This window comes from Amphiprion ocellaris, chromosome 5, assembly GCF_022539595.1.
Source record: "Amphiprion ocellaris isolate individual 3 ecotype Okinawa chromosome 5, ASM2253959v1, whole genome shotgun sequence".
NCBI classification, from domain to species: Eukaryota; Metazoa; Chordata; class Actinopteri; family Pomacentridae; genus Amphiprion; species Amphiprion ocellaris.
In genome coordinates, this window is record NC_072770.1 from 5483901 (window position 1) to 5500017 (window position 16117).

A 16117-nucleotide genomic window follows, 5' to 3' on the forward strand; every position below is an offset into this window, starting at 1 on the left:
GAGCAATATGATATAATATGACCTCGTAAGAAAGCTTTCAAACTTTCCCAAATAGTACTACGAGTCACATCAGGGGTCATATTAGTTTCCAGAAAGACATCAATTTGTTTGGAAATGTACTCAACAAATGAATTGTCAGATAAGAGGAGAGGGTTAAGTCGCCAAGTGTATACACGGGGTTCTTCTGGTAACACAAGTTCTAAAATGAGTGGACTATGATCAGATATAACAATGCTACTGTAATTACATGTTTTAACTTTTTGAAGAATTTTTTGATCAACAAAGAAGTAATCGATGCGAGAGTAAGTTTGGTGTACACTTGAGAAGAAAGAATATTGTTTAGTCGAGGGATTTAAAAATCGCCAAATATCAACAGCCCCATAAGTCTTTAGATAAGAATGTAAGACTTGTGCAGATCTTGAAATTGAAACAGGCTTATTGGAAGATCGATCCAGCACAGGGTTCATAACCATATTCATATCCCCTCCAAGTATTAAATAGTGACTATCAACCTGGGGTAGTAAATTAAGTAAGTCAGAATAAAATTTATGATTGTCCCAATTGGGGGCATATATATTTGCCAGAATAAGTGGAGTATTATAAAGAGAGCCAGTCACAATTATATATCGGCCATTAGAATCAGTGATTGTGTTAGAGACAATGAAAGGAGTATTTTTATCAATGAGAATTGCTGTGCCTCGAGCCCTTGAATTAAATTTAGAATGAAAAATTTGTCCAACCCAACTTCTCTTTAAATGCTGGTGATCTGAATTTTTAAGGTGTGTTTCTTGTAGAAACACTACATTTCCCTTAAGATGATGGAGATGAGAAAGTATCTTATTGCATTTTATCGGATGATTCATTCCTCTTACATTCCAGCTGATGAAATTAACCTGGCAACCATTATTTACAAAAGACGAAAAATTATTGGATGCAGCAGTCACCGTTATGAGATTCAAAAACAAGTATTACAGGCCACAGTAAAGTCATAATGTAAACAATATAAAAAGTAACTGCTTTGTGCAAAAGTATAGGTAAAGGAATAGCAAAAAAAAAACAAAACCCCCCAAAAACAGGAAAAAAAACAAAAAAAAAAAAAAAAACACAATCGACGCATAGATCTCCCCCCAAACAACCCTTGTGTTGTCCCCAAATGACAAACACAAAATCCCTGAAGCTTCTCTACTTCTTCAAGGAGTACCATTCACCTTTACAGAGGCCCATAATTATGAAGGTAATACTGAAGGTAGTAATAATCCGCATATCTAACCTCCATAATATTAATAACAAATATTTTATAAGAACACATACGTATTCAATTAACAAAAGATCCCAGGGAAGGGATAAATAAAACCAAACCAACTTCCTGTTGTGTTTTCGTTGTGGAAGGAAGAATTCTGAAACAAAACTGTCCCATGAATTATGAACATGTAGGAACACTGTAAACTCGAACAGTTTATAATTTACACTGACTGTTCTATATATACTCACCAATATAGTGCAAAGAGAAATAAAAAATAGGAGAAAAGAAAGAAAAAAATACTGTCCTCATAGAATTTTAACCAATGGCACTTTATAGGATAGTTTTCCCTTGTGGATGAAACAAACTTTCACTTTTTCACAGTTGATTTCCCGTGAAAAATAAGTTACATTGCAGTGAACACAACTGCTGTGGACTGACTAACTCAGAATAAGTGATTTAGTGTCATGTTACTGTTTAATTACAGCCTCATGAAGCACAAGAAGTGCAAACTGTACTGATTAACAAGCAACATTAGAACAATATGTTGGTGAGAAGTGTTAACATGCAGGTCAGTGAAGTTTGTGGAGTTTAGCAGAGAGCCTGTCTGAATTTCAATGTTCAAATGTAACCTTATCTTGTTCTTTGATGTCTACAGGAGGAACTCTATGCTCATGGCCAACATCCTGGCCTTCATTGCAGCCATTCTGATGGGTTTTTCCAAAATGGCAAGTTCCTGGGAAATGCTCATTATCGGCCGGTTTGTGATCGGCCTCTACTCTGGCCTCTCCACAGGCTTTGTGCCCATGTATGTGGGTGAGGTTTCCCCAACATCCCTGCGAGGAGCGCTGGGCACCCTGCATCAGCTGGGCATTGTCGTTGGCATCCTCATCGCACAGGTCGGGGAACAGACGTCATTGCAACAAATTACAAGCATAGATAGTGACGTTTTGAGATTACACTGTGATGCTGTCCTTTGATATGTTGTGTGCATCTGCTGTGCAGGAGGCTCATTAGTGTCTGGGTTGATTCTAGGTGTTTGGATTGGAGTCCATCATGGGCAACAGCAACTTGTGGCCACTCCTTTTGGGCTTCACCTTCGTCCCTGCTGTGATACAGTGCATCCTGCTGCCTCTCTGCCCTGAGAGCCCCCGATTCTTGCTCATCAACAAGAACGAAGAAAACAAGGCCAAAACTGGTGAGTTTATACACACACACACACACACACACACACACACACACACACACACACACACACACACACACATATGCACACACTGGTTTACAGCTTGTATTGAGTACCGTCACTCAGTGAGGTATGAAGGTCTCATTTACAATATAGCCGAGTAAGACAATAGAAAATGTTTGCACACAAATGCGCTTGGACAACCTCAACATATTTAAAAGCAAAATTAGTCACATGTAAACAATAGTTAGTGCATTTACAATTTAAAAACAAATCAACTAAAACTAGAGTAGCTTAAAGTTAAATAGAATGAAATTAAAAACCTGGATATCCCAAAGGTTAAAAATGAGTCAAGCTTTAGGTTGTTTGCAGGTTATTCTATGTTGTAGGTGCACATTTAATAAAACTGGATTTTCCACATTCAGTATAAACAACATCTGCAGCTTCATATAATCATTTGTGTGTTAAGGGCCCATATTAAAAGACAGTAATGGGCTGATGTAAGGGGGTAAAAAAAAAACAAAACAGTAAGCACATTTTAAATAAATAAAAACCAGTTTAGTATCAACTCCAGTGTTTCTTGCTATTTTTAAATTTATTAGTTGTGTTATTACAGAAGATTGGTTGTGAAGTGACATTTTGCAAACTGTGATATTTTTCAGACCTAAAATTCAAAGCAATTGTCAGCTTTCAAACTTGTCACAGATTCCAAGAGGCTTCTATAATGTCCAGAGATGTAATAAAAACAGTCAAATAAAAAGAATACAAAGCAACTGATTAACAGATAGATGGATTCAGCATGGGTGGCTAGTAGTATATTTCCATATACACATAACGTAGTTACAAACATATGTACATACACACATACGCATAGTTACGAGGGCTGTAACTGAAAACTACGTTTCCTGAAGCATTGAAGTCCAGTGTGTCATACGTTTATGTGTTCACTCGGTTCAGTGCTGAAGAAGCTCCGGGGAACCACAGACGTGAGTGCTGACATGCAGGAGATGAAGGAGGAGAGCCGGCAGATGATGAGGGAGAAGAAGGTGACCATCGTGGAGCTTTTCCGCTCACCGCTCTACCGTCAGCCCCTTCTCATTGCTGTCGTCCTGCAGCTCTCCCAGCAGCTGTCTGGCATCAACGCTGTGAGTTTCAAGGCCCAGACATTATCCCACTGTTCCCTCGGAAGACAGTGAGATTCTAAAGACAAGATATAGAAACCAGAGCGAATGTTGATTTTTACATCAGAAATCGGAGCAGACACCCTGAACATGCCTGTATGTTAACTGTGTTTCTTTTCCTTTTAAGGTATTCTACTACTCCACTCGTATCTTTGAAAAAGCTGGAGTTGAGCAGCCTGTCTATGCCACGATTGGAGCCGGTGCAGTTAACACAGCTTTCACTGTGGTGTCGGTGAGTGCAGGACAGAGTTTTAAAACTTCACAGTGAAGTAACAATGAAAAGGTGTCAAACACACAGGTGTGAAAGTAGCCCTATTTTCAAGATTATTTATGAAGTTTTTGGATATATGAGTGATAGAAAATACTCTGCCTGAGTTCTACCACTGCACATTTCTGAGATTGTTTTGCAGTAAGTGTGAGGATCTTTACTGTAAATGCACTAGAGTATTTTTCTTTCCAGTAAGTGAGTTATGAAGCTAATATCCCAGCCATATTAAAGAGTATGAATAATTCACTGTGGTGTATTATGTGGTAGGATCACACTGACCTTTTTCCATGTCTTGTTTATTTTTTTCATGCAGCTGTTTGTTGTAGAACGTGCAGGACGCAGGTCTTTGCACCTCCTGGGGCTGCTGGGAATGGCTGGATCTGCCGTCCTCATGACTATCGCCTTGGCTCTGCTGGTAGGTTTTACTTCAGTAAAAAAGCTTCAAAGCCCTGGAAGACTTGGATTTGCAATCAATATGTTAAATCCTTTTTAAAAATTCTTTTTTCCTCTCCTGTCTTCTTATAGGAGCAGCTCAAATGGATGTCATATTTGAGCATTGTGGCCATTTTTGCCTTTGTGGCATTCTTTGAGATTGGACCGGGACCCATCCCCTGGTTCATCGTGGCAGAGCTGTTCTCACAGGGACCCAGACCTTCAGCCATCGCTGTAGCTGGCTTTTCCAACTGGACTGCCAACTTCATAGTGGGGATGGGCTTCCAGTACATAGAGGTGAGTAGAAGAAAATGACTGCAGAATACATTTCATGTAGACTGAGCTGGGTTTTGTTACGTAGGTCAGTACGAAAAGGTACATTGGACATTCATTGCACACAATTTATTTTTGAAAAACTTTGACTGAAGCAAGTGCAACTAGAAAAGCACTCAGAGAGCGCAGCAAGACGGTTCATTTCCCCATATGGCATTGCCAGAAATGCAGCTTTTTTTTTTTGAAATGCAGCATTGCAGTTATTGATGATCAGAAGTCTCGGCACTATAGAATGTAGTCATTTAATATAGATGTACCCACTCAAAAAGTGACCTCCAGCTGAGAACAGGCGTCCATCACGCATGTGTACTTTATGTACTGATACTGACTCGCATGACCTAAATATGTAGCGGGTGGCGGGAATTGATGGGACTCGGAAACACCCCCACAATTTAATCAATTGTTCCTGGTGTCATTTCCGATGGATACGTCCTGCAGCGGTCGATTTGTAGTAGGATCGCAATCATGTGATCGTCAGCAGGCAGCTGATGTAGCATTCACTTGTTGTCATAGTTACAGTGACGCCATGCCACTATCTCAGTGATACAGAAATCTTTAACAAATCCATGGGTCCAGACTATAAGCCGCATCATTGCCAAAATCTAATCAATTGGTCCTTGTGTTGTTTCTGACCTCCTCTGAAATTTTTCTTCTAACGCCGTTAATCCTTTTCTGAGTAACGTTGCTAACAGATAGACAAACCAACACCGCATTCCTTTTGACAGTTCTTCCTGTTTGCAGTTTCTTGATCTGAAAACAGGTGTAAATTTGGCAATTTTAAAAAGATTTCATGCCTTTATATCCCAGGTATTGGGGTTCAGAGGGTTACATTTTTAGATGGCCTTAATGAGCAATAGTGAACAGCTTCCACTAGTAGTAATTAATTTAAAATACACACCCTAATCTGATAGTTCAAGCTAGCAAACTTTTAGAAAATATTATGAAGGATCGAAGTCTTGGATCAAATTTTATTTTGCTCTTTTTATTTCAGATGTTCTAAGAAATTAGTAAATCACTCTCACATCTTCACTGTCAGATCATCTAAGGACTGAACCCTGTCAGGATGCCGCTGAAAAACTGTTGTTTTTTTTCCGCGTCTCTTCACAGGAGCTGTGTGGTGCCTACGTGTTTGTCATCTTCATTGTGCTGCTGCTCTTCTTCTTCATCTTCACCTACTTCAAAGTGCCAGAGACCAAGGGCCGGACGTTTGACGAGATCGCAGCCGGCTTCCGCCAGACAGCAGTCACAGGGGGAGAAAAGCACTCGCCAGAGGAGCTCAACAGCCTGGGAGCTGATTCTCAGCTCTGAGTGACTGTTTCTAAACTTCCTAACAAAAACTCTTTCTCAGACCGAGCAAAGGAGAAGGGTCTGCTGACTAGACGTAGACAGATCCACCGGTAGAGTAATTTTCACACTGTCACCACATTTCGGTCATCATTACCAAACACAGAACAGACTTGTGTGGTTCTCCAACATGACGTCTTCTGCCGCTCCTCTCATGTCACACGAAGAAACAAGAACTTGATGGGCACTGTGTCGCCTGGCAAACGTGGAGAGGGGAACTGAAGATAGATGGGGAAGGTTTTTAATATTTTAAAGATATTTTTAAAGAAGGAAAAGGAGTGTCTGCATCAATCAACCAGCCCTTTTTTAATACCTTTTTTTCACTATGTTACTGATATGTGCTTATGCTGTTCTTTGTGGCCTGTTACAATACAGGGAGTTTGTCATTATCTGGTTAAGGAGCGCTGTAGCTGTAAAAATATGTTCACTGTTCAAAACACTTTTTTATTGATCATACTGTAATGCTGTATTACTGTAGACCTTAACACTGTAGATGCTGCACAGCTTCACTATGTCTCTCTCCACCAGGTGGGGCACTACCTTTAAAAAAGAACCTTTTGCTTCACTGAAAGGAAATAAGTTGTATATGTTCCTTTTTATGAGAAATACCAACTGTGATATGTTGTTTTAATGGGATGAGGATTTGAATGTCCTTAATGAAATTTGTTAGATTAACTCTCCACAATATATATACACATATGTTAATTATTTTATCCTTTTCTTATTATTTTTGTTTGAAAAGACATGCTGAATACCGAAAATATCTTTTTTTCCATAACATTGTTGGACATAAAGACGAAAATATATCCAGATGACAAATAGAGAAATTCATTTTCCATTCCTGTATTTTGACATCATTCCTTTTTAGCAGTACAATTGAAGTTGAAGCGGAGAACTGTATCTGCATAGATCAGTACCAGAGCGCTGAACTCAGCAGTGAAGTTAAATAAATAAATCATCTATCCATTTTACCATGGCATGAGATAAGGACACACTCACAATTCACAATCAGCAGCCACAAAACCAAAAGTCAGTCTCACAAAAAAAACCCAAAAAACAGAAAATTTACGAGTTTAAGTGCCGTCTAAAACAATCCGCCTCCTCAGCCTTTCAGCCTTATCACTTTGGAACAGTTTCAGGTCAGAACGGCCTGATCCAGACTGAAAGCATCTGTCACTGGAGGATCTTCACTTCTCTGAGTTTTTCTCAGCTGAGATTACCTTTGGAGCTTCCAGACTCAGGTGAATTGGGTTGTCCGAGTCTTATCACGCAATCAGGAGCAGAGTGCTGCTGTTTCTGCGTGACGAATACGAAGCATCTTCAGAAAAGTGAAAGAAGAAGAAAAAAAAAATAACGTGGACCAAAATGAATGTCAGCCTTTAGGAATGTTTTTCATTGTCCTGGAAGTGCTTCACACCCATCTGGGGTCAAACACAAGTCCTTGCACTGCATATGTGTCTGAGGAGGTGAACACTTGTTTCTGTGGTGCACGGCTTGTTTTTTTCCTTGAGTACTGAATTCTGCAGTATTGTGTCTCTCTTTCTTTTGGTCGTGAACAATCCTCTAAACAGTAGCTGGTGAAAAGAACCTGTCACCGCCCCCAGCTGTGCGAATTGCCATCAATCACTGCTGTATCACTTGTTGAACCTGTCTTCTCTTTAATATTTGACGAACATTATCTCTTTAGCAGCACTCTATTATTCAGAGCGATATATTTTTAAACAAACACTGAGGTTGATCCAGTCATTTATTATTTCGTTTTTGCTCACAGTGTGGAAACTTTGTTACTAAAGAGAGACTGAAGTACTGCTGATGAATTACTTGATGTTTTTGAAATGGAATTGTGTGAATTAGTTTATATCTATTGCGGCAAGACACAGATGTTTTGCATACATGCTCCGGAGAACTGAGTTAATATGGTGTTATTCATAGTCAGATGAGGACGTTGATCCTCATCCAACCCAGCAATCAAAAACCTTTTAGTCATTCCATAATTAGGTGTCAGTTATTGTATATAATAGATATTTCTAGTACATCATTTGTCATTTGATGGGTGACCTTGCCCGTCCTGGAAAGCACTGTAACGTCCACTCTCTGTGCCTTTCTCATATCTTCACCAGCAAAATCATACAGTGGCACCAAAAGATGCACTTCCCCCTCTTTACTGATGTCTATAGCAAATATCAAGACTATTTTATACACATAGATTCACAAATCTGCTTGGGCATTGAACTTTAATGGAGCCTGTGGGTCGGGTTTGCAGTCTAAATAATTGTATGATGTAAATGTGTAACGCCCTTCAGCGTCACTCACTCCAAATTTATATCATGTTTAACTTTTTGCATTTTTTTTAAATAGATAAATTATCAGTACTGTAGTGCTCTACATCTACATGCCTTTAGATTCCTCACTGCTTTCTCTAGCCTTCTGATCTGATACCTGAAGATGTTGTTGAGGCCTAATAATACTATTATAACTTTATTTCGGATTTGACATGTAAGGATTGCGTTCAGTAGTGTTTTCATTTTAGTGCACAGAGCCTATTCTAATATTTGTAATAATAAAAACGTGTGTGTATGGTGTTGGAATGTTCCTCTGTTGAGGAATTTTAAATGGATTTGTGATGGATGGTGCCGTAAATGATGAATGGCTGAATAAAAGAGATCATGCATACAGATTTGAACTTTGTTGGGTCAGTTTGTTTGCACAAATGCATGACAACTTGCGACTGCACTCTACTGACTTATCACATTTAGAATCCCTTTCTGGTTGCTGATTAAACCAAACTAAAAGCTTGTTTCTGTGTATCAAAGTTACATATTTAGAAGGTGTTCACATGAAAATAATCTCATCCTGCCGTAGCCTCCTATGACCCGAGCTTTGGTTGGGCTTGCATTTTAGATTTCTTCTAGTTATTTGGGATAAGGAATAACCAATAAATATAATAATCGGTTAATATCGAACATCTGATTATTCTTTTTTACTATATTTTATATTATTATTATCATTATTATTATGAACAATATGCGCTTTTTGGGGAAAAAAAATGTCCACATACTACTGTTCTAAAGTTCGGGGTCACTTAGAAATGTCCTTATTTTTGAAAGAAAACCATTTTTTTTCAATGAAAATAACATTAAATTAATCAGAAATACAGTCTTGACATTATTAATGTGGTAAATGACAATTCTAGCTTTAAAGGGCTGATTATTAATGAAATATCTACATAGAGAGAGGTGCATTTCCAGCAACCGTCACTCCTGTGTTCTAATGCTACATTGTGTTAGCTAATGGTGTTGAAAGGCTAATTGATGATTAGAAAACCCTTGTACAGTTATGTTAGCACATGCATAAAAGTGTGAGTTTTCATGGAAAACACGAAATTGCCTGGGTGACCCCAAACTTTTGAACTGTAGTATGCGAACGCCAGGTCTTAGGAGGTTAAAATGGCTTAGATTTAACTCTACACTGTTGTCTACTTTACAATGTGCATATCTATGAAGTTCCTGCTTGTCCATCTGCCCCTCCCCACTCGCTGCAGCTTCAGCACATCAGCTCAAACGCTGTAACAGCAAGTTGTAGTGTTGGAGTTGTTCAGCCATACGTGTTCGTACTAGAAACTAATTCTGAAGAAAAAACAATGGGGGTAGTGGTGGCACAACGGATAAGTCTCTGGCCTACAGTCAGTGATTCAAACCCCGATGCAGCCGCTGTCGGGCCATTGAGCAAGGCCCTTAACCCTTCCTGCTCCAGGGATGCTGTACTATGGCTGACCCTCCACTCTGCCCCGATTGGGATAAGCGAAAAAGGCAATATTTCACAGTGCTGTAATGTATTTGTGACAAATATAGGCAAATTATGATTACAATGACACAGGAAACCTCACCTGACAGGATTATGTCGTTAAGTTTCTTATGTATAAAATCCTGCATGCCCGAATACGTGTTTTTAAGATTGTCACTGGCATGCTGTAGATTCAAGGTTGAAATACATGGCTGCTTATTTGGCTGTATAGAAAACACCATATGGATATGTTAATGTTAACAATGTAAAAAAAAATAAATTAAGTAATTTTTAAAAAATTCTAGTAGAGTTTTTTTAAGTTTTATTGGGGAACCTGCTTTTTCCCCACCTCAAGCTTACTTGATTACTGAAAAGACACATGGGGACCTTGTACCCTAAATAAGACCAGATAAAATAACAATTAGCCTTGATTAAGAAAAAGTCAAATGTTAAAGTGTAAAACTGAGATTTGAGTTGCTGGCCTGAGAACTCCAGGCAGGGAGTTTCCACATGTCAAGGTGCCCAGACAGCACCTTTGGCAACAAAACAGGAATAAAGATTTGGCCCTACAGTAAGATCTCAATCAACGACCGTGCCCATAGGGAAAAAGTAGGCAGGAGTTAGACCATTCAAGGCTTCAGAAACAAGCCATAAAATCTTAAAATCCATTTGAAAATTCATAGGTAGCCAGTTCAGTAGTAAGGATTGGGACAATGTGATTGCTTGTCTTGCATTGCAATAGTAAAGCGTGGAAGAAATAAAAGCAAAAATTATCTTTCCAAAGTTTGCCAAATACAGAAATGACCTGACCTTGGTAAGTCGTCTCAACTTGGCAGAGCAGGACAGAACCACTTTAGCCACATAAGGACAATTCTCAGTCGAAAAATAACATGTAGGTTGCATACAGCTTAATGAACATTATTGGATGAGGCACCCAGACTCAAGGAGAAATTATTAATGATGCTAGCGCTGGAACCACAGGAGGTAATTCTAATTACCTCTGATTTGGACTTCATCAGCCGCAAGAAATTTTTGGACATCCAATTTTTGATCTCAGTGAAGCAGGACATGATAAAGGATACAATTGTGGTGCCACATTTTATCAGGACACATTATTCGGTGTCATCTGTGCTGCATTGCATATCGGTGTCATAAATGATTTGCCCCATGTGTAGCATATGTATGGCAAATAACAGGGGACCCAAAATAGACCCTTGGGAGACGCGACAAACTGAAGGAGCCCAAGAGGAGGAGGCATCTTCAAGCATTACAGACAAAAAACTGTTCAAAAGACAAGAAATGAAGCAATACAGAGCCACATCTTTGATACCAACAAAATTCTTCAGGCGGTTGATTAAGATATCATCAATCCACCGTATCAAAGGCTGAGCTGAGGTCAAGAAGAATTAAAATGAAGTCCAAGCCAGAATTGGCTGCAAAGAAGTAGGTCATTGGTGACCTTGACAGGGAGCAGAAATTAGATTGAAATTTTTCAAAGGCTTCATTGTTATTCATAAAAGAGATTAGTTGGGTGGCGATGATTGTTTTTTCTAAAATCTTTGATGAAAATTGCAGCACAGAAATGGGTCTAAAATTACTTTTAAAAGAGACGACTTCTTTGATGGGGGTAAACAGTGGCAAGTTTGAAACTGGAAACACCAGCAGACATTCTGGGATTGTGACCATGTTTAGCAATAAGCTCACAAAATAAATGTTCTTCTCTCCTTTTATAGTGCACTGACAGGTGGACATAGATCTTTCAAGGAGGCAAGGCAGACACTATGTTCCTTCTTCGCTCTGCCCTCCTGCACTGCCTCTTTAAGCTCCTTAATTCTTTATTCAAACATGGCAGAGAAAAAGGTTTCAGCTTCAGCAAACACTAGGCAGACAGTTTGCTTACTAATTCAATATTAACAGTGGAACAAACACACCGAGTCTAACTTGCCCAGTTGAACTGAAAGTTCAGTACTGACAGACAAAAACGATAGCTTTCTAAACTTGCCTTTATCTTGCCTAAGTAAATTTAAATGTCAGATAAAGTAAAATTAAAATTGAAGGAAAGAAATGATGTACTACAACCAAATGTTTTTAGTTTGATAATATGCCTTTGCATACACCTGTGATCTCAAGCTGTTATTACTCCTCCAAGGAACAAAGTGGAGGTTATATGACGATTGCTGTTGGTTTGTCTGTCTGTTTGTCTGTCTGTTAGCAACATTACTCAAAAATGGACAAATGGATTTGGATGAAATTTTCAGGGAAGGTCAGAAATTACACAAGGACCAAGTGATTAGACTTTAATTACACATAATAATAATGCATTTTATTTGTAATGCACTTTTCAATTACGCAAAATCTCAAAGTGCTACATTAAAGACATAAAAGGATAAAAAATAAAACAAGGGGGTAAAATTAAAAGAAATCTAAATTTCATTTTTATAGTCTGGATCCACGGATTTGTTAAAGATTTCTGTATCATTGCGACAGTGGCATGGCATCACTGTAACTATGACAACAAGTGAACACTATGTCAGCTGCCTGCTGATGATCACATGATTGCGATCCTACTACAAATCGACAGCTGCGGACTTATTGAGACTTATCCATCGGAAATGATACAAGGAACAATTGATTAAATTGTGGGGGGGTTTCTGAGTCCCATCAATTCCCGCCACCCACTACATATTTAGGTCACACAATTCGGTATCCCTACATAGCTTGAGTTCTGATCATCAATAACTAATAAACAAATGCTGCATTTCTGACAATGCTATATGGGGGAATGAACCGTCTTGGCAGAGTACTGCACTCTCTGAGTGCTTTTCTAGTGTTACAACTGTGAAGAAGAAGTGTATTATTGAGAAAATTAACCTGGACAAAGGAAGTCTTTTTAAAAATTATTTCTTAGTGTCCTTTAAAATAAACACAAATACAAAAAAGACACCATTCTTTTGCCATGATCTGAGACCAGATGTGATTCACTGGCTTCAAAGAAGTCTTTGAAGATGGCAACATCACAAATAATTGAGTCTATAATTTGTCTCTATTTCCTCTCTCTCCAGTCTATATCTCTTGTCTATGACACAAACTAAGGCCTCACATTTTAGTTTAACCTGTTACACAACAGTTGTGACACTGGAAAGGCCAAATGTTCTGCTTATTTAAGCACATTTGCATATAGTCCTGTTGGTGGTTTGAGTGTTCTTGGCTGCTCCTGACAGTGAGGTCAGTGAGAAGAAAATGAGCTGATGTTAACCTCTGTGGATGACCTCGAGATGAATGAGATTAGGTTTATCATTGTTTGAGACATGCTTCACTTCGCTCGTGTCCTCCGGCTGTCTCTAAAGGGCAGAGGTATCACCTCATTTGTGTGCCTTTTCCTAGACATCTATTAAATCTCAGCACCACAATCTTTTTTATTTTCCTTTTATCTGACGGTCTTTCTCTCCCGAGCAGCACCACACACCTGCAAACATCAGAGCGTAATAATTTACCATCATCTGTGACCTTTAGGGTTTAAACTGTTTGCAGAGAAGCATTTTATAGCAGAGAGCCAACAAATCAAAATCCATTTTTAAGTCCTGGTCTGTTCCTGTGAATTTTAAACAATTCTCAAGGTCGCCAAGAGCCATATACAGACTAATGAGATACAGGAGAGGCCCTGGCGAATGCAAGCATTTGAATATGTTTGATCATGTCCCGGCACATGAGCGTTTGTAGCCTCGACAGACAGTGAGACAGCCACAACCTCCAACGTGGAACAAAGCCGAAACGCCTTCACTACACGGGACCTTTGGTGCTGCCTCCATATCTCCCTCTGCTGTTATTACACATAGAATCCCTCCTCCTCCTTGATGGATAGGATCAAGCAGTTCAAAGGCATGTTTGCTGTTAAATATAACTGTAACACTGCATTGTGTCTTGCCATTATAGATTTCACAGAAGGGAAGGCAGGGAGGGGATGATATCCTCAGGGGGCATAAGATATGCTGCGCCCAACGTATTAAAAAGCAAATTTCCACAATTTCCACGGACTAGCTCAGATTCATGCATGTGTAATTATTGTGACCACTGGAGTCTCTGCGTTTGATTGTTTTCTTTGCTCACTAATCCTGCAGTCGTGCTATAAAACATATTGTCACTGTGGAGCTCTTGATGGTTTGGAGTTTTAGATGAGCTCATCTCACTACAAAATATTAGTCATTTATATTTTTGGGGAGAAGCCAGATTAAAAGCTATTAGAAAGCTTGAAAACAGTCCTAAAGTTTCCAAGCAACTGAGTCGTGGATTATATAACCAGGCTACAAATCAATATCAGGCCTCTGCAGCTGATTTTTTATGCATTCAGTTTCTGTTCTGTCAATAAATCCGCATGCAGAAGCCACAAACTCGCAGCTGTGAGTTAAATGAAAAGGATTTAACTGGTGATGAAAATGAGACCTGCAGGAAATCGATATGTGAATATTGAGGAGGTGGGATGTGTGTCAAGAAGTATGGGTGTTGATTGAAAGTCAATCCAGCAAGGGTATTACAAGACAGTCAGATAAAAAATTTAGCAAACACATGAGGCGTGGGGATGTCTCTGTAGAGCAGCGTCTCCAACCTTCCTGTGATCTCACTGCATATGAGAAGAGACAGAAGCCGTTATAAGTAATTAGTTTACAATAAAACTTGGCTGTGAGCAGAATGGGATCATCAGCAAATGTAGAAAAAGAATGAGCGCAAAAATGCTGTTCATTTGGCTTTGAACACGATGTTTGACCCCTATTTGCTGCGGGGCAAAGCGCTCAGCAGCCAATAATAACAGAGTGGTGGTTTCACAAGAGAATGAACATCAAACAGGTGGATTCTGACAAGTGAATGTGCACCCAGTAACCCTTCCCTGAGCGATAAATGTCAGCATAGGAGACAGCTGAAAGAGACTGAAGAATGGTTAAGAAGGATGGGATGTTTTGATCACTGAAACAAATCCAACTGCAGTGATAAGACTTATTATCTGGCAGGATGGAAGTACGATGTTTTTGTGTGGAGTCTGTTTTTAAGTAGAAATTAACTCTTGCACTTAAACCTTTCTGCCCTGGAGGCCCCTGTACCAGGACCAGTCTATATCTCCTATTAAAACTAAATCTGCTGCCATGTTTAGAAGGTTGCTGAGCTTAATGCATTCACTGAAGAGCCTGCATGGTACAACTCTGGTCAAAATTAATGTAGCATTGTTATTCTTAATTTCTGTTGCATCAAATGTGGTAGAGTTGCAGCTACAGTTCAGTAACATCAGTTATTTACGCTCTAATTTGCAGTTCTGATGAAGAAGGAGCATCTCTCTCTTTTCATTTCACACACCAACCTGTTACAGTGGGCAGGAAGACTTACTGTATTTTTAAAAAGTATCTCTTATCATAGAGCACAAGATTGTTCCTTTTGACCTTACAGACTGTTTTTTTTTTCTCTACAGGTGAAAATTTAAGTAAATAAAAAACAAACTGGGCCTAATTCAATAAAACATCCAGAGTCCAGGACAAAACTTAATCATTTAGTGTTTTGCTCACCACCAAGTGCTTTGATACATAGATACTAATCTCTCACAGCTAGTACCAGGCTGCAGCTGCTCACAACTATGAGCTAAACAGGCCTCCAAATGGAATAAAACCTTTGAGGAGTCTAGATTTTAATGAGTACCAGAAATATAATTTTCCCATTTCCTGGCATCTTATACTTATTACAGAAACAGGTTCATTCCTGCTTTTCTAGGGTTTCATGCTGTGCTACAATATTTGCTTCATCGTATCTCTTGCTGCAGGAAGTAATTTTCTGATTAGAAAAACAAGACTTGTGGCTATTTGAGACATTGATGACAATCAATGGAGTCAGATTTTCATGGGCAGGCAGGGCATTTTAAAGGGTTGTTTTGTCTCATAAAGATCGACTTTCATCTTTGACTTGAGGATGGTGCTGTATAGTAATGTGTATAGTTTATTGTAGGTCTCACCCTTGACATGAGATAAGGTCCTAAATCCACATGACCTAGTAAATCTCTGCAGTATGTACTGCAGAGAATTACTATGTCATGCTCCTGTAGCAGTTATTACACAATAAATCAATTAATTAATTACACTGAATGAAAAAGCCAACACTAATACTAAACTTCACATTGTTTTTAGTGATTTACAAGAGCTTCCTTAAGCCTTTTCACCACCATTCATAATTTTTTCACCCATATTTTTCCAGCTCCTCTATTTCTTTGCATTGTAAAACTGTATATATTTTTTTCAGTTTTCCAGTGTGAACCTGTTACATACTAAAAGTCTTTTTGGATTTAATATGTAATATGGCATCTGGATGTCCTCTAC

At 38.9% G+C, this 16117-nt stretch overlaps 1 protein-coding gene across 1 annotated transcript in view; it reads left to right on the forward strand.

The window, feature by feature from the left end:
* The window catches only part of slc2a1b (solute carrier family 2 member 1b), a 28581-nt gene extending 19920 nt beyond the window's left edge, over positions 1 to 8661 (forward strand). The window contains exons 4-10 of the mRNA XM_023287582.3: positions 1899 to 2139; positions 2276 to 2438; positions 3384 to 3571; positions 3735 to 3839; positions 4189 to 4290; positions 4401 to 4604; positions 5748 to 8661. Coding sequence (XP_023143350.2) covers positions 1899 to 2139; positions 2276 to 2438; positions 3384 to 3571; positions 3735 to 3839; positions 4189 to 4290; positions 4401 to 4604; positions 5748 to 5948 — 1204 coding nt within the window. The 3' untranslated portion in view covers positions 5949 to 8661. The remainder of the gene's footprint in view (positions 1 to 1898; positions 2140 to 2275; positions 2439 to 3383; positions 3572 to 3734; positions 3840 to 4188; positions 4291 to 4400; positions 4605 to 5747) is intronic.
* The last annotated feature ends 7456 nt before the right edge of the window (positions 8662 to 16117 follow it).